This window comes from Erythrolamprus reginae, chromosome 9 (genome assembly GCF_031021105.1).
Source record: "Erythrolamprus reginae isolate rEryReg1 chromosome 9, rEryReg1.hap1, whole genome shotgun sequence".
Classification (NCBI taxonomy): domain Eukaryota; kingdom Metazoa; phylum Chordata; class Lepidosauria; order Squamata; family Dipsadidae; genus Erythrolamprus; species Erythrolamprus reginae.
Genome location: NC_091958.1, coordinates 40684184 through 40710400, shown reverse-complemented (window position 1 = coordinate 40710400; position 26217 = coordinate 40684184). Strand labels below are relative to the sequence as shown.

The 26217-nt window shown below is 47.0% G+C and overlaps 1 protein-coding gene across 2 annotated transcripts in view; it reads right to left on the bottom strand.

Moving 5' to 3' along the window:
* COG7 (component of oligomeric golgi complex 7) overlaps positions 1-25558 on the bottom strand; it is a 47863-nt gene extending 22305 nt beyond the window's left edge. Inside the window, exons 1-7 of one of the 2 annotated variants that reach the window (XM_070760911.1) lie at positions 25474-25558; positions 14066-14283; positions 12477-12625; positions 9812-9928; positions 6489-6657; positions 6049-6131; positions 1335-1457 (exon numbers count right to left, since the gene is read on the bottom strand). In XM_070760911.1, coding sequence (XP_070617012.1) covers positions 1335-1457; positions 6049-6131; positions 6489-6657; positions 9812-9928; positions 12477-12625; positions 14066-14231 — 807 coding nt within the window. In that variant the 5' untranslated portion in view covers positions 14232-14283; positions 25474-25558. Of the gene's footprint in view, positions 1-1334; positions 1458-6048; positions 6132-6488; positions 6658-9811; positions 9929-12476; positions 12626-14065; positions 14284-25439 lie in introns of both variants that reach the window. The other variant, XM_070760912.1, reaches the window with a different exon arrangement.
* Positions 25559-26217: the final 659 nt, after the last annotated feature.

Sequence of the window (26217 nt, the reverse complement as noted above, 5' to 3'; positions counted from 1 at the left end):
CGCACCCTAATTATCAGCCACTTTTAGGGAGGAAAAAGGTGAGTCTTATATTCTTAAAAATACGGTACGACCTGGGATCCAGGACAAACAACAATGACTGGGGCCCCCAACTGCCTTAGTTCAATGCCCTGATGCAGCAGAGTCTTTGGCATCTCAAAGAACAGTGGATCATAAGCTTTTATGGATCAAACACTGCCAATAATAATCAAGTATTGATTTAAGGAGACTTCCGCTCTGGGCAGAAACCTGCCCTCAACTACACACCAGGAGATGGTTATGTGGGTATCTAATTCTGTATCACACTTCAAGTTCACGCAACCACAGATCGGTGGCATATGTTTGGGGAAGGGGGAGCATAAGGCAAGCGGTTTGCCAATAAATAGTTTACGTGGTGCAAGCTCTGTTTACGTAAAGGGACATAAATGGCCTAATCTTGCAAGGAAAGTTCCCGAGGCACTAAATCCAGTTCAGCTACAATGGTTGTTAAGGAAACCCTGGGGGTGATGGGGGCACAGCATCAGGTGAGGCCAGAACCTGGAGCTTTGCAGGCCCTGGTCAGGCTGACTGAGCAATCTGGCCCCGTTCCAAGGAGATGGCGGAAGAGATAGAACTGCAGGGAGGCCGGAGGAGGGTATCGGCAGAGGATATCCCTGCCCAGGTGCCGTGGCAGAATTGGCTCCACGTGGCACCCATGGCATGTAAGAACATAAGAAGATTTCGCTCCCTGCCCAGGTGCAGTCACAGAATTGTGCTGGACTCCACCAGCACTCAGAGCCACAGGGGTGAGCACATGTCTGTATAAACCCGGGGCGCCCCTGCATGTCCGTGCACGATTTCACTCCCTGCCCAGGTGCAGTGGCAGAATTGCGCTGGACTCCGCCATCACTCAGAGCCACGGGGGCGAGCCCACGTCACCCTTCCACCTTAGCAAGCCCACCTTGGGTATGGCACCTGCTGGCCTCCTCCGCTCACTGTGGGAAGAGGCTGGACCAGCATAGGAAAAAAAAATCCAGGGTGGTACAGCAGGTAGAGTCCTGTACTGCAGGTCACTGAAGCTGACTGCTAGATCTGTAGGTCAGCGGTTCAAATCTCATCCCCGGCTCCAGGTTGACTCAGCCTTCCATCCTTCCGAGGTGGGTAAAATGAGGACCCAGAATTTGGGGGCCATAGGCTGGCTCTGTTCAAAAGGGCTATTGCTAACCTGTTTTAAGCCGTCCTGAGTCTAAGGAGAAGGGCGGCATAAAAATCGAATAAATAATAAAAATAATAACAATAGGAGCACCAGCACAGGAGGCTCTGTACCCCACGGACCCCTCTTTCCGGCCGAGCTGTACCTGCGTGGCCCACTGCAGCTGCGAGTGCCACGTTCCCAACAGCACTTCGTAGAGCTCTGCCAACTGCCGATCCAGGAGGAGATCCGACTGGCACAGATCCTGCCACGCTGCCATGAGCTGCACCTGGAAGCAAAGAAGAGGGTGAGGATCCAGGCCAGGCTGAAGCCATTTGGGCAGTGAGAGGATCTTTGTTCCTGCCAAGAAGCATTAAAGCCCTACATGGCCTAGGACCTGATTACCAACGGGACCATCTCTTGCCTCATGTATCCCATTGACCGGTTAGGGCCCACAGGGTCGGCCTTCTCAGGTCCCATCAGCCAGACAATGCCGGCTGGTGGGGCCTAAGGGAAGGGCCTTCTCTGTGGTTGACCCTGCGCTCTGAAATCAACTCCCCGTATTATTCCCACTTGCCCGGCCTTCCGGAAGAGCTTAAAACACATCTATGCCAGCAGGCATGGGTCTGTTGAACTTGGTTGCCTTGTGCCAGCCCCTATTATAGCCGCCACGAGTCCTTTGAGATTGGACGAATATACAAATATTGTCCAACTGTTGGAGAGATGACGGAGTTGTATGATATGTTTTAAGTTAAGGGGATTTTATATAGTGATGTTTATAGTGTTGTTTTATTCAATTTTGATGTCTTCCATTGTTATATATTAATATGTTGTAAGCCGCCCTGAGTCTCAGAAGGGCGGCCTAGAAATCAATCAATCAATCAATCAATCAATCAATCAAACAAACAAACAAACAAACAAACAAACAGAAAATGAGGGGGGGGGCTGAAAGAAACTGAGCCCCCTGCCAGACAGGCTCCAGACCTCTGTTCATTCAACTCTCTCAGAGGAGTGGGGGGGGGGGGATGTCACAGGGATGCCATAAGGACTGGAAGCCTAAAGTCTTTGAGGAGAAGCTGACAAACGACGTCCAACACCATCATCCCCTGCACTGCAACTTCCGTCCTCTGACTGACACATCAGCCCCTGGGGATTCAGCAGCATCCTCACATCACAACAGTTCTCGGGCACCCAAGAAATTCCTCAGGCAAACCAACACCTGGAGCAGCCCCTGAGTCTCGTCCTGCAGCCTCGCCTGGCCAGTGAGGAGGAAGAGGGAACATAAGAACCTAAGAAGAGCCATGCTGAATCAGGCCAAAGTCCATCATTCTGTGTCCCACAGTGGCCCACCAATTGTCCATGGGGATCTTGAGCAGAAAGAGAAGGCAAAACCCTCCCTTTTCCTGGACCCCCAACAAATGGGACCCAAGGGAACCCTGCCTCAACCAACATAGAGGCGGCACATGGACATCCGTTTCAATAATCACCTATGATACACTTGGCATCCATGAATCTGTCTAATCCTGCCTTGAAGCTATCAAGGCTGACAGCTGTCACGCCCTCTTCTGGAAGTGAATTCCATCAACCAAGGACCCTCTGGGTGGAGAAATATTTCCCTTTATTTGTCCTCACTTTCTTGCCTACGAGCTTTAGGGAGGGCCCCCTCGCCCTAGTATTGTGTGTGAGAGAAAAGATTTTTCTGTATCCACCTTTTCTATCCCATGCATGATTTTATGCACTTCAATCATGTCACCCCTTAAACACCGTCTTTCAAGGCTGAAGAGACCAAGGCGTTGCAACCTGGTTTCATAAGGGAGGGGCTCCATTTCCCTGATCACACCTGTTGCCCTTTTTTGCACCTTTCCCAGTTCCATTATATCCTTCTTGAGGTGCGGTGACCAGAACTGTACACAGGACTCCAAGTGTGGTCTCACCATCGATTTGTACAGAGGCAATAGAACACTTGTATTGAGAAGAGGGACAGGCTGGGCTGGGCTGGGCTGCAGGGGGAACAGCGTTCGACCCAGAACACGCCTCTTGCCTGGTCAGCAGGGTGGCTTAAATTATAAAACGGGCAAAGGCCCCGAGGGCATGGCAAGATCCAAGGTCCGGAAAGGAAGGGAGAGGGGGACGTGTCTCAATCTGCTTCTTTCCAAACTTATGCCATTTTAGGGCTTCAAAGGAAGAGGTGCCAAATTCCCTCCATTTTCTTTTTTAAAAAATAATCTTTATTAAGTTTCTACATATAAAAATAGAAAGAAACATAGAAGATTGACGGCAGAAAAAGACCTCATGGTCCATCTAGTCGGCCCTTATACTATTTCCTGTATTTTATCTTAGGATGGATATAGGTTTATCCCAGGCATGTTTACATTCAGTTACTGTGGATTTACCAACCACACCTGCTGGAAGTTTGTTCCAAGGATCTACTACTCTTTCAGTAAAATAATATTTTCTCACGTTGCTTCTGATCTTTCCTCCAACTAACCTCTGATTGTGCCCTCTTGTTCTTGTGTTCACTTTCCTATTAAAAACACTTCCCTCCTGAACCTTAGTTAACCTTTTAACATATTTAAATGTTTCAATCATGTCCCCCCCCCAATTAAACAAACAGAACATTCAAAGAAAAAAAGAAGATAAGCAGACAAATGAACATATAAACTTAAAGAACATACAGAACGTATTTAGTTTCAAGTGTCCTTTATATGCACATAGTTATTTGCTTATCATCAATTAGTATTTTCTTTCACTACGTACATATATTTATTTGTTATATAGAAGACATAATTTGTCAACCATATTGTTGACTATCACTATCAAGCGCCCCTAATATTAGGTATTTGTATCTAGTGGAATTGAGGGTTTGTTTTCTTTAGTTCTGTATATTCTGTTGTATTCATTTTGTATATTTGTGAGGAAGCAACGGATTCGTTTTTAGTGGTTTTGTTTTCCATCAATTTATGGTGCAATGTTTCTAGATTTTCATTTTATTTGGGTACACAAGGAAGGAGTGCCTAGTTTTGCTTTTCCTTTAAATGTTTTATGTATTTTTTCTGTTTGAGCCATTTGTACCAACTTCCCCATATTTTGTAGAATTCAGATTTATCATTTTCCTGTAATTCCAAAGTCATTTTGGTTATTTCTGCACACACAAGGACCAAGTTTTCGGAGAGGGGCGGCATACAAATCTAATAAATTATTATTATTATTATTATTAAATTAGTTATAAAGCTTAAAATTGTAATGGCTGTTTCTATTTTCCAATTCTGCGCATATAGCAGTCTTGCTGCTGTTGTAATATGAAGGATTAAGTATTTATCTTTAATAAGTATTTATTTTAAATTCCCTCCTATTCCATTGGCACCAGCTGGTACCCACACAGGCCTGGAGGGACCCCTGGTGGCTCTCGGTGGATCTGAGCTGGAGAGTCATGGAGCTGGGCTGGAGGGCAGGCTTCCTCTAGAGGCCTTGCGGACCCCATGGAAGGCTGCTCCCGGGAGGGGGGGGTGGTGTCCCTCCCTGTCCAGACTGGTTCACCCAAACTGGTAGCAACATGCTGGTGATGTCACAATGACGTCACCAAACCAGATCACTCGGTACTGGTCCATAGATGCTGCCATCTCTTTTTTTTTCTTTTTTTTTTTTCCTTGAATTTTTTTTTCTTTTTCTGCACAGGTGCAAAAACCAAGTTTCCGGCATTGCACTTGCATTGCTATTTTGTTTTGGGCATTTAAAAAAAAAATTTTTTTTCAGGGTGGTTTTTTTGGGGGGTTTTGCATTGTGCATGGGCTTACATGCAAAGTGCATACATTTGTTTGATTGTTCATTTGTTTGTTTATCGGATTTATATCCCACCTCTCTCCAAAGACTTGGAGCGGCTTACAACATATATGAAGCAATATACAACCTAAATCCAATTAATTAAAATTGATAATCTAAGAAACCTAAGAACCAATTAAAAAACTCTCATACCCATTCAGTCAACAAGCTCACAATACATTCGTCGGCCAGGGGGTAGCATCTAATGATCCAGGCCTGGTGGCATAAATGAGTCTTTAGACTCTTATGAAAGGCGAGGAGCGTGGGGGCAATACAAGAGCTGGTTCCAGAGGCCCGGGGCCCCCACAGAGAAAGCTCTTCCCCTAAACCCCACCAAGCAACATTGTCTAGTTGACGGGACCTGGAGAAGATTAACTCTATGAGACCTAACCAGCCGCTGGGACTCATGTAGGCCCACAAGGCACCATCATGCAGCATGGGAGGAAGCGAAACAGCAGCGAGGTAAGTTGGAACCCACCCCTGGAAGGGGCCACACAGAGAAAGACACCCACCTGCACCCCACACTCGCTGGCATGAAGCGCCCCAGCACCTCGTTCTCCTGTGTGGCGAGCCTTGCCCCTTGAAGGTGTCAGCAGCAGTCAGCAGCAGTTTGAGAAACAGGGGCCACGTTTCTCTCTCCTACAGCCCATGGGGGGAGGGGGATGCCATCGAGTCCAGCATTCTGTGTCACACAGTGGCCTACCAATTGTCCATGGGGATCTTGAGCAGAAAGAGAAGGCAAGACCCTCCCTTTTCCTTGACCCCCAACAAATGGGACCCAAGGGGATCCTGCCTGCCTCAACCAACATAGAGGCGCCACTTGGACATCCGTTTCAATGATCACCTATGATACACAGTGGGGGATCTAGAGGAAGGGATGCCATGAGATTGTCCAGCAATATTGTCCTTTTCTTGACCTCCTGTTTTAAGATATGGACAGCAATAGCACTTAAATAAAGTTTAGAGTCAGCTTCTTGCTGTTCTACCCCCAGCTATAGACCAGTTTACAGAGTCAGCCTCTTGCCCCCAACCATCTTCAGCAGCGGTGAGGACCCCCATACCTTGTGGCACTTGTAGTAGTAAGCCAGCAGCTGGGGCATCCGGTCAATTTCCGTGAAGACTTTCACAAAGAGCTTGGCCTGATCTAAAAGAAAAGATTTCCCCCGTTAGTCTGGCTTGGGCCAAAGGAGGCCCAGGCTCTGTTCGGCCTCCACCATGCCTGAAACCCTGAACAGGAAAGCCCAGACCATCCCCAGCAGTCACACCGTGGCGGTCAGCACAGACGGAGGTGGGCTGCTAAGCTGGAACGGTGACGTGTGCTCTCCCCTGTGGCTCTGAGTGCTAGCAGAGTCCAGCGTAATTACGCCACTGCACCTGGGCAGGTAGCAAAATCGCGCACAAGCGAGCACACAAGTCACCATTCCACCTGAGCAGCCCACCTTAGCAGGCCACACGGCTTCCCTGCTCTCTGTCCCCCTCCCTTGGCCCTCAGCCCTCTTACCGATGGACTGGGTGCTGAAGGCAGAGACGATCTGGGGGCTAGCCAAGGCTTCCAGGCGGTTCTTGAGCGCCTCCAGGTGTACACACTTCTCTGAGTAGTCCGGCGTGTCCACCAGCACAGCCAGGCTGTTCTGCATGCCGGTCAGCTTGTTCGAGATGAGAGACACGTCCTGGCCCAGACAGGGGAGGAAGGCCGACCAGTTAGACTCGGGCCCTCCTGCTCCCTCCTTCCCCAACCGTTCCCGGATAGCCTTCCCCGAGAAGAGCAGGAAAGGTTTGCATTTCCCCTTCTCTATTTTTTATGGACCTTAGAGTCAGGGGGCAACCCAAAACATAAATTACCATATTTATCAGAGTATAAGATGCACCTTTTTCCTCCCTAAAAGAGGCTGATAATTTGGGTGCATCTTATACGGTGATCCCTTGTTTTTCGCGGGGGATGCATTCCAAGACCACCCGTGGAAAATGAATTTCCGTGAAATAGAGGAAAGATATTTTTTTATGTGTTTAACGAGTATTTGGACTTTTAAAACCCACCCTTTGCATTAAACAGTCATTCTATAAAGTTTCTCAGCTGGAACTACATGTGATATCCTACCAGTTTCTTTAATAGAGCACAGTAGCACTGTAGAAGAATTTTATGAATTTTTAATGGATTTAAGCCCCCTTTGAAAACCCGTGAAATAGTGAATCCACGAAAGATGAACGATGAAGTGGGGAGGGGGTTACTGTACTCTGAATTTCATTTTTTTTTCATCCCTAACTAGCTGCTAACGTTCTTCCCAGCTCTTACCTTGCAGGCTCTTTCATTGTTTCTCTCCGCGATGAATGTTTTCCAAGCCCTAAGTCTTTGCAGGGTTTTTTCCACTGCTCTAACTTGCTCTGAATAAGTTTCTTTCCAGCCCTAAACAGGTGCTAATGATATTCCCAGCTCTTACCAGCTTGCAAGCTCTTTCATTATTACTCTCTCTGAATAAGGTTAAAGCCTTAAAATAAAGTTGCTAAAATAAAGTTGCTAAAGTTGACCAGACTAAGGATGCTAACAGATTTTTTCCCTTTTCACTGTTTTCCTCCCAAAACAATAAGGTGCGTCTTATACTCCGAAAAATAGTAACTAAAATTATAATTCTTTTTTTAAAAGGTAACATTTCAGAAGTTAAACTAGAAATGCTGAGGACATAGATTGAAATAATGTGCCAATCATCTTGTAGTCACAATTCCCAGCCAAATAACCCTTCAGTAACAGATAGACCTCAACGTGCGACCACAACCGAGCCCAAAGTTTTTATTGCTAAGTGAGACAGTCGTTAAGTGAATTTTGTTCCATTTTATGATCTTTCTTGCCATAGTGAAGAGAATCCCTGTTAGGGAAATGGCTGTTGAGTGAATCTTTCCTCCCCGTGGACTTTGCTCGCCAGAAGGCTGCAAAAGGGTGTCACATGTCATGACCATGTGGCTCTGCGGCCGTCATAACTATGAGGCAGTGTGCCAATTATCTGAATTTTGACCCTGTGATCATGGGGACGCTGCAACGTTTCGTAAGAGTGAAAACGGTCATCACTAGTGTTGGGCGAACCGAAATTGCAAAGTTCGGCATGCCGAACCCAAACCCAAACTTTTTTAAAAGTTCGAGTTCGGCGTTCACTCGAACATCACGAAGCGCCGCTGCCCGGGAGGAGAGTGGGGAATCCCTTCGTGGGATTCCCCACCTCCTTTTGCTTGCGGCATTGCAAATAAAAGGAGGTGGGGAATCCCATGATGGGATTCTGGGGGAGGGCTTTGACGTCACAGAGACTCCTTCCTGGCTGGCCGAAATGGGGAGGAAGGAGTCTCCGTGACGTCAAAGCCCTCCCCCGGAATCCCTTCATGGGATTCCCCACCTCCTTTTATTTGCAGTGCCGCTGGGGCATCCTTTTCCGTAAAAATAAAAGGAAGCAAAAGGAGGTGGGGAATTCCCCACCTCCTTGTTTATTTTTACGGAAAGGGACGCTGCAGGGGCGCTGCTGCTGTTCGAGTTTGGGTTCAGGTTCGGGTTTGGGTTCGGCAAACTCACCCGAACTTCACAGCAAAGTTCGGGTGAGTTTGCTGAACCCGAACTTCGTTGGGTTCGCCCAACACTAGTCATCACCCGTCACTTTTTTTCAAGGCGGTTGTAACTTTGAACGATCACTAAATGAACTGTTGTAAGTCGAGGACTACCTGCGTTTTAATGGAATATTTGCCGCATCACAGTTTTATTCGAAGTTCATTTTGGATCAATCAAAATAAAACTCCAATGGTGACATGGAAGGCTTGGCAGAGGAGGAAAAACAACTTTGCTGTTTCTGCTTCATGTTTTCTTAAAATGTTCAATAAAAACAATTTTAAAAACTGAAGCAGAGAGCTCCGCGGTGAGAAGAAGACTTTAATTTTAAAATCAGAGAAAAAAAAGGAATCAATGCATTTTCATGTTGAGAAAAAGGCCAAAACATAGAGAATCAATGCAGGTCCTAAATCTCTCCCTGTTTTTTGTTACATTTACACTCTTTAGTGGCTGTTTTGTTCTTGGCTGTTTTGATTGATTGATTGATTGATTTGTTTATGTTGATGTTCTTCTTGTTCTTTTGACTGTTGGCACTTCCCAGAGTCACACGGAAGTGTATGAGATGGGCCTCAATTCAAGCAAGTGAGCCCCTTCACAAGCACCACTCAGAGGTGGGCTGCCAAGGTGGAAGGGTGATGTGTGCTCACCCTCGTGGCTCTGGGTGCTAGCAGAGTCCAGCGCAATTCTGCTACTGCACCTGGAGGAGGTAGCAAATCACGCGCGGACACAACCAATAGTAGGTTTCTATCACAAATTAGCTGTTTTAACCAGATATCTGAGCAACCTCTAGCTAGCCCTTCATGGCATCGGACCAGAATATCTCCGGGACCGCCTTGTGCCGCACGAATCCCAGCGACCGATTAGGTCCCACAAAGTCGGCCTTCTCCAGGTCCCGTCGACAAAACAATGCCATCTGCCAGGACCCAGAGGAAGAGCCTTCTCTGTGGCGGCCCCAACCCTCCTTGCCTTTTGGAAACTCCTAAAAACCCACCTCTGCCGCCAGGCATGGGGTAATTGATTCCCCTCGGCCGTTCCGTTTTATGTATGGTTTGTTTGGGTTGTATGAGTGTTTTTAATCAAGGGTTTTTTAACAGTTTTGTTTTTAATCATTGGATTTGTATTTTGTATTCCTGTTGTGAGCCGCTCCGAGTCTCCAGAGAGAGGCGGCATACAAATCTAATAAATAAATAAATATAAATAAATTACAGGATGTTGTTTGCAAGTTGTAAACTTTGAAATACCTGTGTTTTAAACGTCTCTTCAATGTCTGCACTGAGCGTGCTCCACTTGTCTGCTTCCTGGAGTGAATCCACAGCCAGCTGCATTCGGGACTTCACATGATCGAGTTTGACTAAGACCTGAAACCGGAAGAAAAGAACATCTGTAGCTCACGAGTGACCGGAGGAATCCTTGCTGCTCTCTGAGTTGGGCTGTTCATGGGCGGGTATTTCATTTCCTGACTGGTTGCCAGATACTTAACATGACCAGTGGCAGGAGTGTGGGTTTTGCTCCCTGTTCATAAGATATTCAGCGGTCCTTGGAAGAAGCCGATTATCTAGGTCCTCAGCAGTTAGGATTCAGGCCCGGCTACAGCACGGAAACTGCTTTGGTCGCTCTGATGGATGATCTCTGGCGGGCCCGGGACAGGGGTTTATCCTCTGTCCTGGTGCTCCTTGACCTCTCAGCGGCTTTCGATACCATCGACCATGGTATCCTTCTGCGCCGGCTGGAGGGGTTGGGAGTGGGAGGCACTGTTCTTCATTTTCTTCTTCGTTTGGCGGGACCCAGGGGAAGAGCCTTCTCTGTGGCGGCCCTGGCCCTCTGGAAGCAACTCCCCCCAGAGATTAGAATAGCCCCCACCCTCCTTGCCTTTTGTAAGCTCCTTAAAACCCACCTCTGCCGTCAGGCATGGGGGAACTGAGATATTCTTTCCCCCTAGGCTGCTACAATTTATGCATGGTATGTTTGTATGTATGATTGGTTTTATAATAAGGGTTTTTAGCTGTTTTAGTATTGGATTGTCACATGTTGTTTTTACCACTGTTGTTAGCCGCCCCGAGTCTACGGAGAGGGGCGGCATACAAATCCAATAAATAAATAAATAAATATTCACAATAATTCAATTTTAAGACTACAGTATACAAATCCAATGCTACCTCCTTTACTTTTGACATCTGGACAAAAAATAGCTGCTCAAGCTTCTCATATTGTACTAATACGCTATTAACTAATACACCTTTTAAGCTGTTTCAAATTTTATTCACCTTAAATTGATTAGGCTGTAGCAATTCAAACTTTTCCACATCTACTCCATATCAATTTTCATGTATATTTATTAACCTTTAATAAATATAATGCCCATTAAAAAAGAATCTCTAAAGAAAAAAACACCCCAAAAACCATATACTGTAATCTTAAAATTGAATTACAGTGATCCCTCGATTAGCGCGGGGGTTACCTTCCAAGACCTCCCGCGCTAATCGATTTCCGCGTTATAGTGGTGCGGAAGTAAAAACACCATCTGCGCATGCGTGCCATTTTTTCCATGGCCGCACATGCGCAGATGGTGGAGTTTGCGTGTGGGCGGCGGGGAAGACCAAGGGAAGGTTCCTTCGGCCGCCCAACAGCTGATCTGCTCCGCAGCGCGGAAGCAGCGAGGAGCCGAAGATGGGGTTTCCCCGTTGCCCAGGCAAAGGGGAAACCCCATCTTCGGCTCCTCGCTGCTGCCGCGCTGCGGAGCGGATCAGGTGTTGGGCGGCTGAAGGAACCTTCCCTTGGTCTTCCCGCCGCCCAGGCAAAGGGGAAACCCCAAGATCGCTTGCCGCTTGCCGCTTGCCGTATTGCAGCTTGGAGCCTTGCTTCGCCTCCTTCGCTGCAATACGGCAAGCAGCAAGCGGCAAGCGATCTTGGGGTTTCCCCTTTGCCTGGGCGGCGCTGGGGCCATGCGGAGCCGCTCATCTAGGGGGGCGTGGACCGGCAAGGTGCCCTCCGCTCTCTCTCTTTCTCTCCCTGTTACCGGTGTGGTATAAGAGAGAGAAAGATAGAGAAAGGAGGGCGACTTGCCAGTCCACGCCCCCCTGGATGAGCGGCCCCGCATGGTCCCAGCGCCGGACTCCGCCGTTGCCTCCGCCCTTGTTCGGCTCTGCAGCTGAGAGGCCACGTCCACCCCCTCCTCGGTGTCCCCGGCACCCAGCGTCCCCACGCCGCCTCCACCTCCCGGTAATGCGCCCGACCTCTGCCTCTCTCTTTCTCTGTCATATACCACGCCGGCAACAGGGAGAGAAAGAGAGAGAGAAATGATAGAAAAAAGTGGAGAAAAAAAGAGAAATAAGAAAATGATTGAAGCAGAGAATGACAGGAAAGAAAGAGAAAGAGACAGAGAAGTGACTCTTGTTGATGACGTATGATGTCATCGGGTGGGAAAAACCGTGGTATAGCAAAAAAACCGTGGAGTATTTTTTAATTAATATTTTTTGAAAAACCGTGTTGTAGCGTTTCGCACTAATCGAGACCGTGCTAATCGAGGGATCACTGTATTTCTCTATTGTATCGTGATTGGAGAGAAAAATAAAAAAATTCTTTGCCGAAGATCTGAAAACATAGAGTCCATATTATAGGAACGGGTTTCTCAGGCTCCTCTGCTTTGGGCAGGGTAGAAAAATGGGAAAGCATTTTGTAATTCCCTAATATTTCCCTGACATTTCCTTGTAACATGCGATCTAGTGCAAGCGCAGAAGGAAAAAAACGCACCCAAACACAGGTACACCTGCGTCTCCATGCAAGATTCTGCTACCTGCCCAAGTGCAGTAGCGTAATTGCGCTGGACTCCGCTAGCACTCAGAGCCACCGGGGGGGGAGCACACGTCACCATTCCACCTTAGCTGCCCACCTCTACCAGAAAGGTACCTGCATGGACTGTGAGGTGTCTTCCTCCAGCTTCTTAATGTCTTCTCTCACCAGGACCATCTGCTCCTTCAGGAATGCCGCCTCCTGCTTTAAGGCGTCCACTTCCCTAAGAACTCTGGGCATGCTCTGGAGAGCCTGGTGGCTCGTCTCTGTGGGAAAAGGACAAGCAGGAGGTTCAGCTTCCCAGAAGACAAGAGGCTGCACCTCTGCATTCAACCTATCAATAAAACCCACTACAGTAGTACCTCTAGATACGAGTTTAATTCGTTCCAGAAGGGAGCTTGTATGTCGAACAACTCGTATCTGGAACAAATGGCTTTAGACTTTGTTTTTCCCCTCCGAGATAACCAGAAGCAAGGATTCTTGCGCCACCTAGTGGACGCTCAGCTCATATCCCGAATTTGAGCTCGGGTCTCGAAAAGAAATTTCTCTCCCCTCGTGGCTCGTATCTTGGAATACTTGCATGTGGAGCAGCTCGTATCTAGAGGTACTACTGTATTGTAGACTATACAAATATTCATTTTATTAGTAAAATTTCACTCTCTTCTCACTTTCACTAAGTGCCAAAAATGACAATACGGTGGTTCCTCTCCTTAAGAACGCCTCTACTTAAGAACTTTTCTAGATAAGAACAGTGTATTCAAGATTTTTTTTTGCCTCTTCTTAAGAACCATTTTCTACTTAAGAACCCGAGCCTGGAAAATTTTCCCAGGAAATTTGAGAACAGCACGAAGGCCCGGCCAGTTTTCTGCCATTCCCCCTTTAATCCCGGCCATCTCGGGCTTTTCTGGACTGCCAGAGGAGCTTTTAGGTGGCGTTTAAGGAGGCTTTGGCAGTCCAGAGCGAACGGAGCATTTTTCTTTCTCTGGGTGCTTGGAGAGGGAATAAACCTCTGCCAGCACCCAGAGAAAAAAAACACTCCCTTCGTTCTGGGCAGCAATTGTCCTCCTCCTCTTCTTCCTCCTCCTCCTCCCACCCAAACTCTGAACTTTTATTTCTTTCCTAATGGGTTTGCACACATTATTTGCTTTTACATTGATTCCTATGGGAAAAATTGCTTCTAGTTACAAACTTTTCTACTTGAGAACCTGGTCACAGAACAAATTAAGTTCTTAAGTAGAGGTACCACTGTATAACTATTGCTTCACATGTCAAATTTGTGTTCCTCAGCTCAGATATCTCAAAAATAAGTTTATTTTAAAAGAGCAGGGAAAAAACATCTTCAAAATTTAGAAGTGCGAAAACCCTTTTCAAAAGAAGAAAAACAAGCTTAAGTTAGCCACTCTTTAAAAATAAGGCAGCCTCGCAAATATTTATATTTTAATATAAAGTTTTAAATACCCAACATATATAAATTTATAATATCTGTATTACATTAACCACTGTGCCACATAATAGGTCTTGATTAAACTGTGTAATGTTGATATAGCAACTCTAGCAAATGGCTCCATATCAGATAAACATCTGCAGTGCAAAAAAATAACCTGAGCTCTGCCCAGCCGCCCAAAGCAGCTGCTTCCAACGCACAGACCCGGGATGGTCCTTGAAACTTCCCAAAACAAATTCCCCTCCATGACAGCCAGCATCACCTTCCACAGCATTGTTGACCTCCTGGATAAAAAGCTGCAACTTCATGACCAGGGTAGCTGCGTGAGCATCTACTTTGCCAGGGGCCTCCTGCTGCACCGCCTGGAAGGCCCCATTCACCCAGGCCTTGACCTCAAAATCATCAGCCAGGAACTTGGAGAAATCCATGGTGGCTGCCACACTTTCACCCTTGCCTGAAGCAGGTCAGCAACTTGGGCACCTGAGGATACACAGGAAACAGACAGGAGCAGAAATCACAATTCAGAAAGTCTGCGGAACATCTTAAATTAAAAAGAAAAAAGAAATATAGGGGGTGGGAGTTAGCATCATCATCATCATCATCATCATCATCATCATTATTATGTCAGTACAAAACAGCAAACGAGATCACTATGCTGGATTTCGTATTTCATCACCAGTCGGGCGCTTCCCAAGCACCTAGGACTGCGTGACGTAGCCGCGAATTATGTTTGCCGATCCCAGTAAAGCGGCCTTTTGCAATTGACGATTGTGCGATTCTCTGACATTGAGAATTTCTGTCGCTTTTTGATTTGTAAGCTTTGTTTGTTTTGTTCCTGTAGCTCATTTGTCGATGGCTGCCAAGGTTCCACAGCAGCCACCGCGGTCCTTTTTATCCTGGGCGACGACCGAGCCAGTATGGACTTCTTTTTGTTTTGTCTCTCCATTAGTTTAAATGGGTTAGGTACGTTTAGTCTGGCTCCTCTGCTTTGACCACTCCGGCAAGGTTAGACCTACAAGTAGTTTACACTACCACCAGCACAGCTCTCAGCTTCATTGAAGCATACAAGCCCCACTACCACAACAAGGCGTACCTATCATTATTATTATTATTATTATTATTATTATTATTATTATATTATTTATTATTTATTTATTTATTATTTATTTATTTATTTATTATTTATTATTTATTTATTTATTATTATTTATTATTTATTATTTATTCATTCATTCATTCATTCATTCATTCATTCATTCATTCATTCATTTATATTGGTAAGCATTACTGTGCATGCCACTTGTCTGAGACTTCTGCCCTGGATAGAGGGTTGAATTTTACGACACACGCAAAAATCAGACTCCTAGGATTCTATGAGGGTCGCCCAGAAGGTAATGCACTGCATTTTTTTTCTTCAACAATTATTTATTGAACGCAATGAAGCTTACATGTAAGAAAGAACGATGTTTCTTCGACACTCCCTATTTTCCCACGTAATCTCCGTCCCTTCCTCCAGCGAGACCCAAGGACGTCACAAAGCCATTTCTGCACTGTGCGAGTCACCTCTTCGTCATCCTCAAAACATCTTCCATGACTCCAAAAGACGGGCACAACTGCGTGTCCATGCGCAATTTCACTACCTGCCCAGGTGCAGTAGCGTAATTGCGCTGGACTCTGCTGGTGTGCCTAACGTCCCCTGTCCAATTGTCTTTCCTTATCTCATATATCATATATATTCTCTCCCTCTCATATATTTCTCTTCTTTTTTACATACTATCTTTATATATATTACTCAATGTCTATTCTCTTCCATATGTATTGTGTATTGGACAAAGAATAAATAAATAAAAATAAAATAAATAGCACTCAGAGCCCTGGGGGTGAGCACACACCCAGGACAACAATTTTGGCCTGCAGAGACATTCTGGAGGCAGGGGAGGTGAACAATGGATTACCCAGGAGGCCAAAAAAGAGTGAAAATGGCCTGTTTTGGAGCTGCAGAATGCTTGTGGAAGCAGGGGATGTGAAAAACAGGGCACACGGAAGCCCTAGGAGGCCCAAAAATGAACAAAACCGACCTTTTTCCATCTCTCCCACCTCCAGAAGATAGAGGGGGGGTGGCAGGGAGAGAGAAAGAGAGAGAGAGAGGGGAGAGAGATTTTTCAAGCTCCTTGGAGCTGAGTAGAATTGCTGCAAATCTGAGTTTTCTGAAGTGGACCACTGGACTCCTAATCAACTTAAAAATAATCTAGTAAAAAGAAAAGTCAATCAAAAAAGCAACATGCAAACAAAAGCAAATAAAACACCCCCAGGAGCAAAACAAATGAAAGTTTAATTTGTGCGCATTGTTTAATGAACTGTTAAATTAGCCACACACACCTAACAGTGTGAGGGACCATGAATTGTCTCTGTTTAAAAAGTTTGAGCCCTGATCTAAAGAAACATAGCAGTTTGATACACTTAAACAGGGCTCCATTAATGCTAAAGAATGACATTCAAAGGTAAATATCCTTGGGCAGGGGACTGGACTAGAAAACCTCCAAGTTCTCTTCCAGCCTTATGATTCTATTTTTCTTTTAATTACAAATTTCAAATAATAAAGATGCAGCATTTTCTTTAAAATTGTCCCTGGAGTGCATATTTTTTTCATAAGCTCAGAGAGTGAATAGGCAACCTTCATCTGTCCAGATCTCTCTGATGAAAACTCTCCTGATAAGAGAACAGAAGATTTTGATCTTTTTCAGGCACTGGAACCTGTTAATTTAAAAAAAAAAACCAGAACCCTAATTAAGAAGCTAAAATTTAAAAAATTGGTAGTGCCTGAGGTTGGGGGTTTTTTGCTCTTTTTTTGTTTCATAGAAACATAGAAGACTGACAGCAGAAAAAGACCTCATGGTCCGTCTAGTCTTCCCTTTTACTATTTCCTGTATTTTATCTTACAATGGATATATGTTTATCCCAGGCATGTTTAAATTCGGTTACTGTGGATTTACCAACCACGTCTGCTGGAAGTTTGTTCCAAGGATCTACTACTCTTTCAGTAAAATAATATTTTCTCATGTTGCCTTTGATCTTTCCCCCAACTAACTTCAGATTGTGTCCCCTTGTTCTTGTGTTCACTTTCCTGTTAAAAACACTTCCCTCCTGAACCCTATTTAACCCTTTAACATATTTAAATGTTTCGATCATGTCCCCCCTTTTCCTTCTGTCCTCCAGACTATACAGATTGAGTTCATTAAGTCTTTCCTGATACGTTTTATACTTAAGACCTTCCACCATTCTTGTAGCCCGTCTTTGGACCCGTTCAATTTTGTCAATATCTTTTTGTAGGTGAGGTCTCCAGAACTGAACACAGTATTCCAAATGTGGCCTCACCAGCGCTCTATATAAGGGGATCACAATCTCCCTCTTCCTGCTTGTTATACCTCTAGCTATGCAGCCAAGCATCCTACTTGCCTTTCCTACCGCCCGACCACACTGCTCACCCATTTTGAGACTGTCAGAAATCACTACCCCTAAATCCTTCTCTTCTGAAGTTTTTGCTAACACAGAACTGCCAATGCAATACTCAGATTTAGGATTCCTTTTCCCCAAGTGCATTATTTTACATTTGGAAACATTAAACTGCAGTTTCCATTGCTTTGACCATTTATCTAGTAACGCTAAATCATTTACCATATTACAGACCCCTCCAGGAATATCAACTCTATTGCACACTTTAGAGTCATCGGCAAATAGGCAAACCTTCCCTACCAAACCTTCCCCTATGTCACTCACAAACATATTAAAAAGAATAGGACCCAGAACAGACCCTTGTGGCACACCGCTTGTAACCTGTCTCTGCTCAGAATACTCGCCATTAACAATAACTCTCTGATGTCTATGCTTCAGCCAGCTTGAAATCCACTGAACTATCCAGGGATTAAGTCCAATCTTCACTAATTTATCTATCAGCTCTTTATGTGGAACCGTATCAAAGGCTTTGCTGAAGTCCAGATAGGCAATATCCACGGCACCACCTTGATCCAACACCTTTGTGACATAGTCAAAGAACTCAATGAGATTAGTCTGACAAGATTTGCCTTCAGTAAAGCCATGCTGATTTGGGTCCAATAAGTTATTGTTTTTTAGATGCTGATTTATCCTCTTTTTGAGTAGAGTCTCCATCATTTTAACTACCGCATTTCCCCGATAGTAAGACAGTGTCTTACTTTCTTTTTACCCCCAAAAGCCCCACTAGGTCTTACTTTCGGGGTATGTCTTACATACCCCCCCCCCCCCCGCCGTTTCCCGCCTCCACTCACCAAATTGACAGGGTGAAGTCGGGAAGACCCAGGGAAGGTTTCTTCGGCCGCCCAGCAGCTGATCTGCTCGGCAGCGCGGCAGCAGCCCTGGCGGCGGTTCCCTCCGCTTTGACGGCGCTGGTCCGCTCGCTCGTCCCCACAACCGACCCGCTTCCCCGACACGCGTCTGGAGGGGAGGAGCCGCTCTGCGCAGTTGGGCAGCCCTGCCTGCCGGAAAGGAGGCGGGCGAAGGAGGGTGCAGCTCCGGCCGCCCGCTCGGCTCGCTTTTACAACTTCGGACCAGCGCCGTCCTTCGCCTCGCATTTCCGGGTTGGCGAGCCTGGATTGTTTTTCCTGCGAGCGCTGGTCCCCGCTAAGCCTTCTGCGCCTGACTCGGCGTGGCGAGAGGGAAGAAGGAGAAGCGCAAGTGGATGCGGAGCGCCCGGGAGGCATTTATCCTTCCTTCGCTCGGCATCCACTTGCGCTTCTCCTTCTTCCCTCTCGCCTCGCCAAGTCAGGCGCAGAAGGCTTAGCGGGGACCAGCGCTCGCAGGAAAAACAATCCAGGCTCGCCAACCCGGAAATCCGAGGCGAAGGACGGCGCTGGTCCGAAGTTGTAGAAGCGAGCCGAGCGGGCGGCCGGAGCTGCGCCCTCCTTCGCCCGCCTCCTTTCCGGCAGGCAGGGCTGCCCAACTGCGCAGAGCGGCTCCTCCCCTCCAGACGCATGTCGGGGAAACGGGTCGGTTGCGGGGACGAGCGAGCGGACCAGCGCCGTCAAAGCGGAGGGAACCGCCGCCAGGGCGCCGCGAACTGCTCCAACGCCTCCCTCGCTTTTAGTACCGTGTTTCCCCGAAAGTAAGACATATGTTATATTAGCCGACCCCCCCTGAAACCCCCCATACGTCTTACAATCGGGGGGGGTCTTACTATCAGGGAAACACGGTACAACTGATGTCAAGCTAACTGGCCTGTAGTTACCAGCTTCTTCTCTACTGCCCTTCTTGTGGATAGGCACAACACTGGCCATTCTCCAATCCTCAGGAACATCTCCTGTTAACAGGGATTGGTTAAACAAATCAGTCAGGGGGGTAGCAATGACAGATCTGAGTTCTTTAAGAACTCTGGGGTGGATGCCATCTGGACCCATTGCCTTATTTATCTTTAATCTTTCAAGTTCTTCTAAGACATTGGCTTCTAAGGTCACTGGAGCTGAATCCGTACAGCTGGAAGCAATGCTACATCCCTCTATAGCAGAGGTCCCCAACCGCCGGTCCGCGGACCGGGACCGGGCCGTTGGGGTTTTCCAGCCGGTCCGCGGCGCCGCTGCCCTCCCGGCAGAGGACATTATGCAGGGCAGGGTGGGGCGTCGGGCAGGGCGGGGAGAATCAGGAGGCTCCTTTGGCGGCTGGGGGCTGCCTGGCTTTGTGATTTTGGCTGGGGGGCAGTTAGGAAGGTCCTACTTCTCCCCCCAGCCAAAAACTCAAAGCCTATCTGCTGGATACGGGCGATGAGCGGGACGAGTGGCGCCGAAGCCGGTGGCTGTGGCAGCTGCTGCAAGAGGCTTCCGCGCCGCTCTGTCCCGCTCATCGCCCGTATCCAGCAGATAGGCTTTGAGTTTTTGGCTGGGGGGGGACTTAGGAAGGTCCTACTTCTCCCCCCCCCAGCCAAAAACTCAAAGCCTATCTGCTGGATACGGGCGATGAGCGGGACGAGCGGTGCCGAAGCCGGTGGCTATGGCAGCTGCTGCAAGAGGCTTCCGCGCCGCTCTGTACCACTCATCGCCCGTATCCAGCAGATAGGCTTTGAGTTTTTGGCTGGGGGGGAACTTAGGAAGGTCCTACTTCTCCCCCCACAGCCAAAAACTCAAAGCCTATCTGCTGGATACGGGCGATGAGCGGGACGAGTGGCGCCGAAGCCGGTGGCTGTGGCAGCTGCTGCAAGAGGCTTCCGCGCCGCTCTGTCCCACTCATCGCCCGTATCCAGCAGATAGGCTTTGAATTTTTGGCTGGGGGGGGGGGGGAGAAGTAGGACCTTCCTAACTCCCCCCCTAGCCAAAATCACAAAGCCAGGCAGCCCCCAGCCGCCAAAGGAGCCTCCTGATTCTCCCCGCCCTGTGGAGAAGTGTGGAGGGCTGCATCACTAAGCTCCACCCCTCCATAACCCCACCCCAATTTGACCAAAGCCCCCCCCCCCCCCCCAGGGCCATGGAAAACTGATCTAGCTTAAAGCCGGTCCCTGATGCAAAAAAGGTTGGGGACCTCTGCTCTATAGTATTATTTTGTAAGGTGTCTTTTGAGAAAACTGAACAGAAGTAGCTATTGAAATGGTCAGCGATCTCCTTATTCCCATCAATGCATGTATTATTCCCGGTACTAAGCTTTGTGATGCTGCAGTTTTTCTTCTTCCTATCACTAATATATCTGAAGAAGGTTTTATCCCCCTTCTTTACAGATTTTGCTATTTCTTCCTCTTTTGAGGCTTTAGCAGCATATATTATCTGTTTCGCCTCCTTCTGTCTCATTTTATACACCTCTCTATCAGCTATACTTCCAGACTCTTTATACCTCCTATAGGCAGCCTTTTTTTCATTGACTATAGCCCTTACATCATTGCTAAACCATAGCGGTTTCTTCTTCCTTTTACCTTTAGTTACTTGCTTTACATAAAGTCTTGTGGCTTTTAAGATGGCCTTTTTTAATACAGTCCACTGGGTGCTCACTCCTGCCATTTTATCCCTCCCCTTTAATTCATTATTTAAATATTCCCCCATTGCATTAAAATTTGTTTTTCTGAAATCCAATACTTTGGTTGCAGTATAGGATTGCTCACAATCAGTTTTTACATCAAACCACAAACATAGATGGTCACTGCAACCTAAATTTTCTCCCACCTTGACCTCTGAAACCCGATTCCCATTTGTAAAAACTAAATCTAGAATATTCTCCCCTCTAGTCGGTGTCTTAACTAGCTGTGCCATAGCTGCTCCTGTAAAGGCCTCTACTATATTCTTACTTTTGCATGTAAGGGCACTGGGGATATTCCAGTCAACATCAGGCATGTTGAAATCACCCATAACCACAATACAGTGGTCCCTCGATCATCGCGAGGGTTCCGTTCCAGGACCCCAAGCGATGATCGATTTTTCGCGAAGTAGCGGTGCGGAAGTAAAAACACCATCTGCGCATGCGCAGATGGTGTTTTTACTTCCACCGCAGCAGCGAGGAGCCGAAGATTGGGGTTTCCCCGCCGCCTCGCTGCTGCCGCTTGTCCGCGCGCGCGCCGCCCGGCCTTCACCCGCCCACCCCGTTGCTCTCGCTGCTTCCCAGCTGGGAAGCGGCCCCCGCGCGCGCGCCGCCCGGCCTTCCCCCGCCCACCCCGTTGCTCTTATTGCTTCCCAGCTGGGAAGCGGACCCCGCGCGCGCGCCGCCCGGCCTTCCCCCGCCCACCCCGTTGCTCTTATTGCTTCCCAGCTGGGAAGCGGACCCCGCGCGCGCGCCGCCCGGCCTTCCCCCGCCCACCCCGTTGCTCTTATTGCTTCCCAGCTGGGAAGCGGACCCCGCGCGCGCGCCGCCCGGCCTTCCCCCGCCCACCCCGTTGCTCTTATTGCTTCCCAGCTGGGGAAACTCCACCATCTACGCATGCGTGGCCATAGAAAAAAAGGGCACGCATGTGCAGATGGTGGAGTTTACTTCCGGGTTGAAAACTCGCGATATAGCCCTTTCGCGATGCTCGAGGACGCGAAACTCGAGGGATCACTGTATCTCCCTTTACTGCCATTAGGGTAATCTCATCCACCATCTTGTTGTCATGTTCCTCAGATTGCCCTGGAGGCCTATAGATCACCCCAATTCTAATGACAGAACCGTCTTTATTTTGCATGCAAATCCAGAGGGTCTCCAGATCTTTACATGTATTTTGAATTAGTATTGTTTTTAGACTTTCTTTAACATAAATGGCTACTCCACCTCCCCTTCTCTCTATTGTATCCTTCCTATACAGTGTATATCCTGGTATGGATATTTCCCATTCATTAGAATCCTTAAACCATGTCTCAGTTATGGCAACCAGATCCAAATTATCTCTAGATATTATGGCCATTAACTCACAGAGCTTGTTGCTCAAGCTTCGAGCATTCGTGTACATTACCCGAAGAACATTATTTTCATTATTAGTTTGCCCCTTATCATCAACAACTACATCTATTTTATTTACAGCTCCCTTTTCATAAGCTTCCAGAAACTGATTTATCCTCATTGGTCGGGGACAGAAATCCTCCACATCTGGTACATCTCTGTCCCCTTTACCTAGTTTAAATGCCTGTCCAAAAAAGTTCTGAATTCCTCACCGAGCACCTGGGTACCTCTGTATGATGGATGCAAACCATCCCTCTTAAACAACTCCCTATTAGACCACCTACTGACATCATGACTTACATAACCAAAACCTTCAGCTTTACACCACTGCCTTAACCACACATTAAACTCTCTGATACAACTTGTTTTACCCTCCTGGCCACAAACCGGTAACACCTCTGAGAAAGTCACTGAATCAGTTATTTTACCCAGCTCCACACTTAGACATTGAAAATCTCTTTTTACTACATTAACATTTCTCTGGGACAAATCGTTTGTGCCAAGATGCACCACCACATCAACTTTATTAACTTTACTCACAGCCTTGACAATGTTTGTAATCCGCCTCCTGTCCCTGTGGGCAGTGGCTCCTGGAAGACACCTCATCACCTTCACCACATCCTTCCTCTGTCCCAAATCAACACCTCTGACAATCGAGTCTCCTACAAGAACACGTGTCCTCTCTTTATTTCTACTAACTGGACTTGGTTTGGTGACACTATGCTCCTCATTTACAACAACTTCTCCTTTGATAACCCCATTAAGTTTTCATAGAAACATAGTTTAAACTAACATAGTTTAAACTAACATAGTTTAAACTAACCCTCATATGGGAACAAGCTGCCTATTGTTTTAAAAAAAATAGCACATACACAACATTAAGAGACATACAGCAAACATTTGGTACAGTGATGGGCTCCTACAGGTAGTCAAGTACACAGAACCAGTGGAAAATTTTGGTCAGGTACGCCAAACCGGTAGAAAATTTTTGATTTTTTTTTTCTTTTTTCCCCCTTCTGGGCTCTGGGTATGTTTTTCCTATCGCAGTAAATGAGGTTGAATGTTTATAATTTCAGAAGAGCTGTGCGCACATGTGTGTATACATATACATAGTTTATATAGTAGATAATGTATATTTTTGTGTGCCTGTGTGTAATATGTATGTACACATGTGGCATATATACATAGAATTAAATAGTGTATTTTGGATGTTCAATAATAGTAAATAGAGAGGGAAATTGTATCTCCTTGAGGCGAGGAGAGGCCAGGCACCCTAACCCAAACCCTTGATGTGAATGACGTCAAGTTGGCCACCTTTAAGCCAGTCACATGACCTTAAAGCCACACACACCCTGGTCACATGATCATCAAGCCACTCCCACCTGGTCACATGGCCGGCATGACACACCCACAAAATAAGCTATGCCCACAGTGTGGTAGTAAAAAAAATTGCAGCCCTTCACCGATTTGGTGGCCTTATTTGTAGTTCTATCCTAGGCATGAAAGCGGCTGGGTGATTTGGGACCACTAACTCTGTCTCAGCTCATCTCAATATGAACAATAAGAGGAAGAAAACTGTTGGATAAATAATACAGCAATCCCTCGTTTTTCGCAGGGGATGCGTTCCAAGACCACCCGTGAAAAATAAATTTCCGCGAAGTAGAGGAAAGATATTTTTTTTAATGTATTTAACGAGTATTTGGACTTTTAAAACCCACCCTTTGCATTGAACAGTCATTCTATGTTCCTCAGCTGGAACTACATGTGTTATCCTAGCAGTTTCTTTAATAGAGTACGGTAGAACTGTAGAAGAATTTTATCAATTTTTAATGGATTTAAAATTTTCAATGGATTTAATGGATTTAAGCCCCCTTTGAAAAAACCCGTGAAGTAGCGAATCTGCGAAAGATGAACTGTGAAGTAGCGAGGGATTACTGCAGTTCTAGTCCCATTTTAAGAGATGAAGCCAGCTGGGTGGTCCTGGGCCAGTGACTCACAAAAAGTCAAAGACAAACCTCTTCCAAAAAAGCATCCCAAAGAAAACTCTAAGGACCTGTTCAGGCAGCCACCAGGACCAACACTGATGCCCCCAAAGCAAAGACAGCCCACATTTTAAAGATTGTGGGAAGAATACCATGGTAACCCGGAAGGAACTTGATTTAATGTGACATAAGGTGCAATGGTTTGGTGTCCTGGTCAAAGCATGTGGGCAGAAAATGGGAGATGGCATGCTTTATAGTCCTGACATGAAGCTGGCTGGGTGGCCTTAGGCCAGAGGAGGGCTGCTAAGGTGGAACGGTGACATGCGGCTCAGAGTGCTAGTGGAGTCCAGTGCAATTATGCTACTGCACCTGGGCAGGGAGCAAAATTTCACGTGGACACACAGGTGCACCCGTAGTCCAGGTGCAGCAGCAGAATTGCGCTGGACTCCACTAGCACTAAAATGATGAGGGGAGCATCAGACCTACTAGGCGCATACCCATTTTAGATCAGGGGTCTCCAACCTTGGCAACTTTAAGACTTGTGGACTTCAACTCCCAGAGTTCCTCAGCCAGCTTTCCTTTTGACTAATGAAGCTTTGCTGGCTGAAGAACTCTGGGAGTTGAAGTCCACAAAGTCTTAAAGTTGCCAAGGTTGCTTTAGACGAGGGATAGGCAAAGTCGGCTCTTCTATGACATGCGGACTTCAACTCCCAGAATTCCTGAGCTAGCATGATTGGCTCAAGAATTATGGGAGTTGAAGTCCACAAGTCATAGAAGAGCCAATTTTGCCTACCCCTGGTTTAGATAACTGATGTTTGCAGCTCTGATACCACAGAATTGTGGGAGTTGAAGTCCACAACTCCTAGAGTGGCCACATTTAGAAGCCGCTGGCCAGAGCAAGAGGTCTCCACTGGCGGACTTCAATTCCCAGAATTCCCCAGCGGCTGAAGCCTGACCATCCCCTTCCAGCCGCCACGTTAAGAAAAGAAGCGAAAAAACTCGGGCCGCCGGCTGCGTCCGGGCCTCAGGAGGAGCCGCATCTGGGCGTTGATGCAGAACCGACTGCGTGGGGAGACAAGCGAGGCCCCCGAAGCAGCCATGAGGAGATTCGGGCAAAAAGACCCAGCCCAGCCCGGGAATGAGGCCTTACGGAGCCCCTCCAACAGGCTCGGGCTCTGCCTCAACGCGGGGCAGGGAGTTCCGAAGCACTCGGGTGTGGGGTGGGGAGGCGCCCCTCACCTGCTGACCCCTCGGTGGGACGCTTCCGACTCACCTGCGCGCCTGCGCACTAGACCTCCGCGGGTCCAAGGCGTTCGGCCACCATCTTGGTGTCGGGCTTGCGGCTTCACGCCTCTCCAGGATTTCCGGGAAACCTACTCCTTTCGCTTGATTGGCTGGCGGCCGACGCTCGCGCCCCAGGATTGGGCAGGCCCTCCGCCAACTCAGCGAGGAGGCGGGCACTCTCTTCCTTGTTCAGCTTGCCTTGGAGAACGCACTGCAGGTTCAAATCCAACCGGAGCAGCCGCTTCCCGCGGTGTGCCTGCAGCCCCAGGAGAATCCCTCCAGGCAGCGGCCCGTTTCCCCTCCCCCGTCAACGCCCACTTGTTCTTGGGCCACTGCAGTGCCTCGTCCACTCCTGGGCATTTATTTAATTGAATTTTAAAAACAAGACAAAACAACATTAAACTTTCAATAAATTTGTATAAGCATAATAAATACTAGCAAAGTGAAGAACAAAGAAGAGAAAGAAAAAAGAAATACAGCAAAAAAGAAAAAAGAGACATAAATAAAACATACATTTGGGATATTTACATCCCCTTCTCATTCAGAATTTTGATTGGATATACAGTATATGCATTTTTACCTTATTTTGGTTAAAATATTGCATTGCATATTTACATATTTGCTTACTTTTCTACAAATTTATATTCTAATCTTTTGAACTGTCTTTCTGTAGTTTTTCTTTTATTTTTTCTTTCTTTCTTTTAACCAATTATAAAAATTCTTCCATATTTTA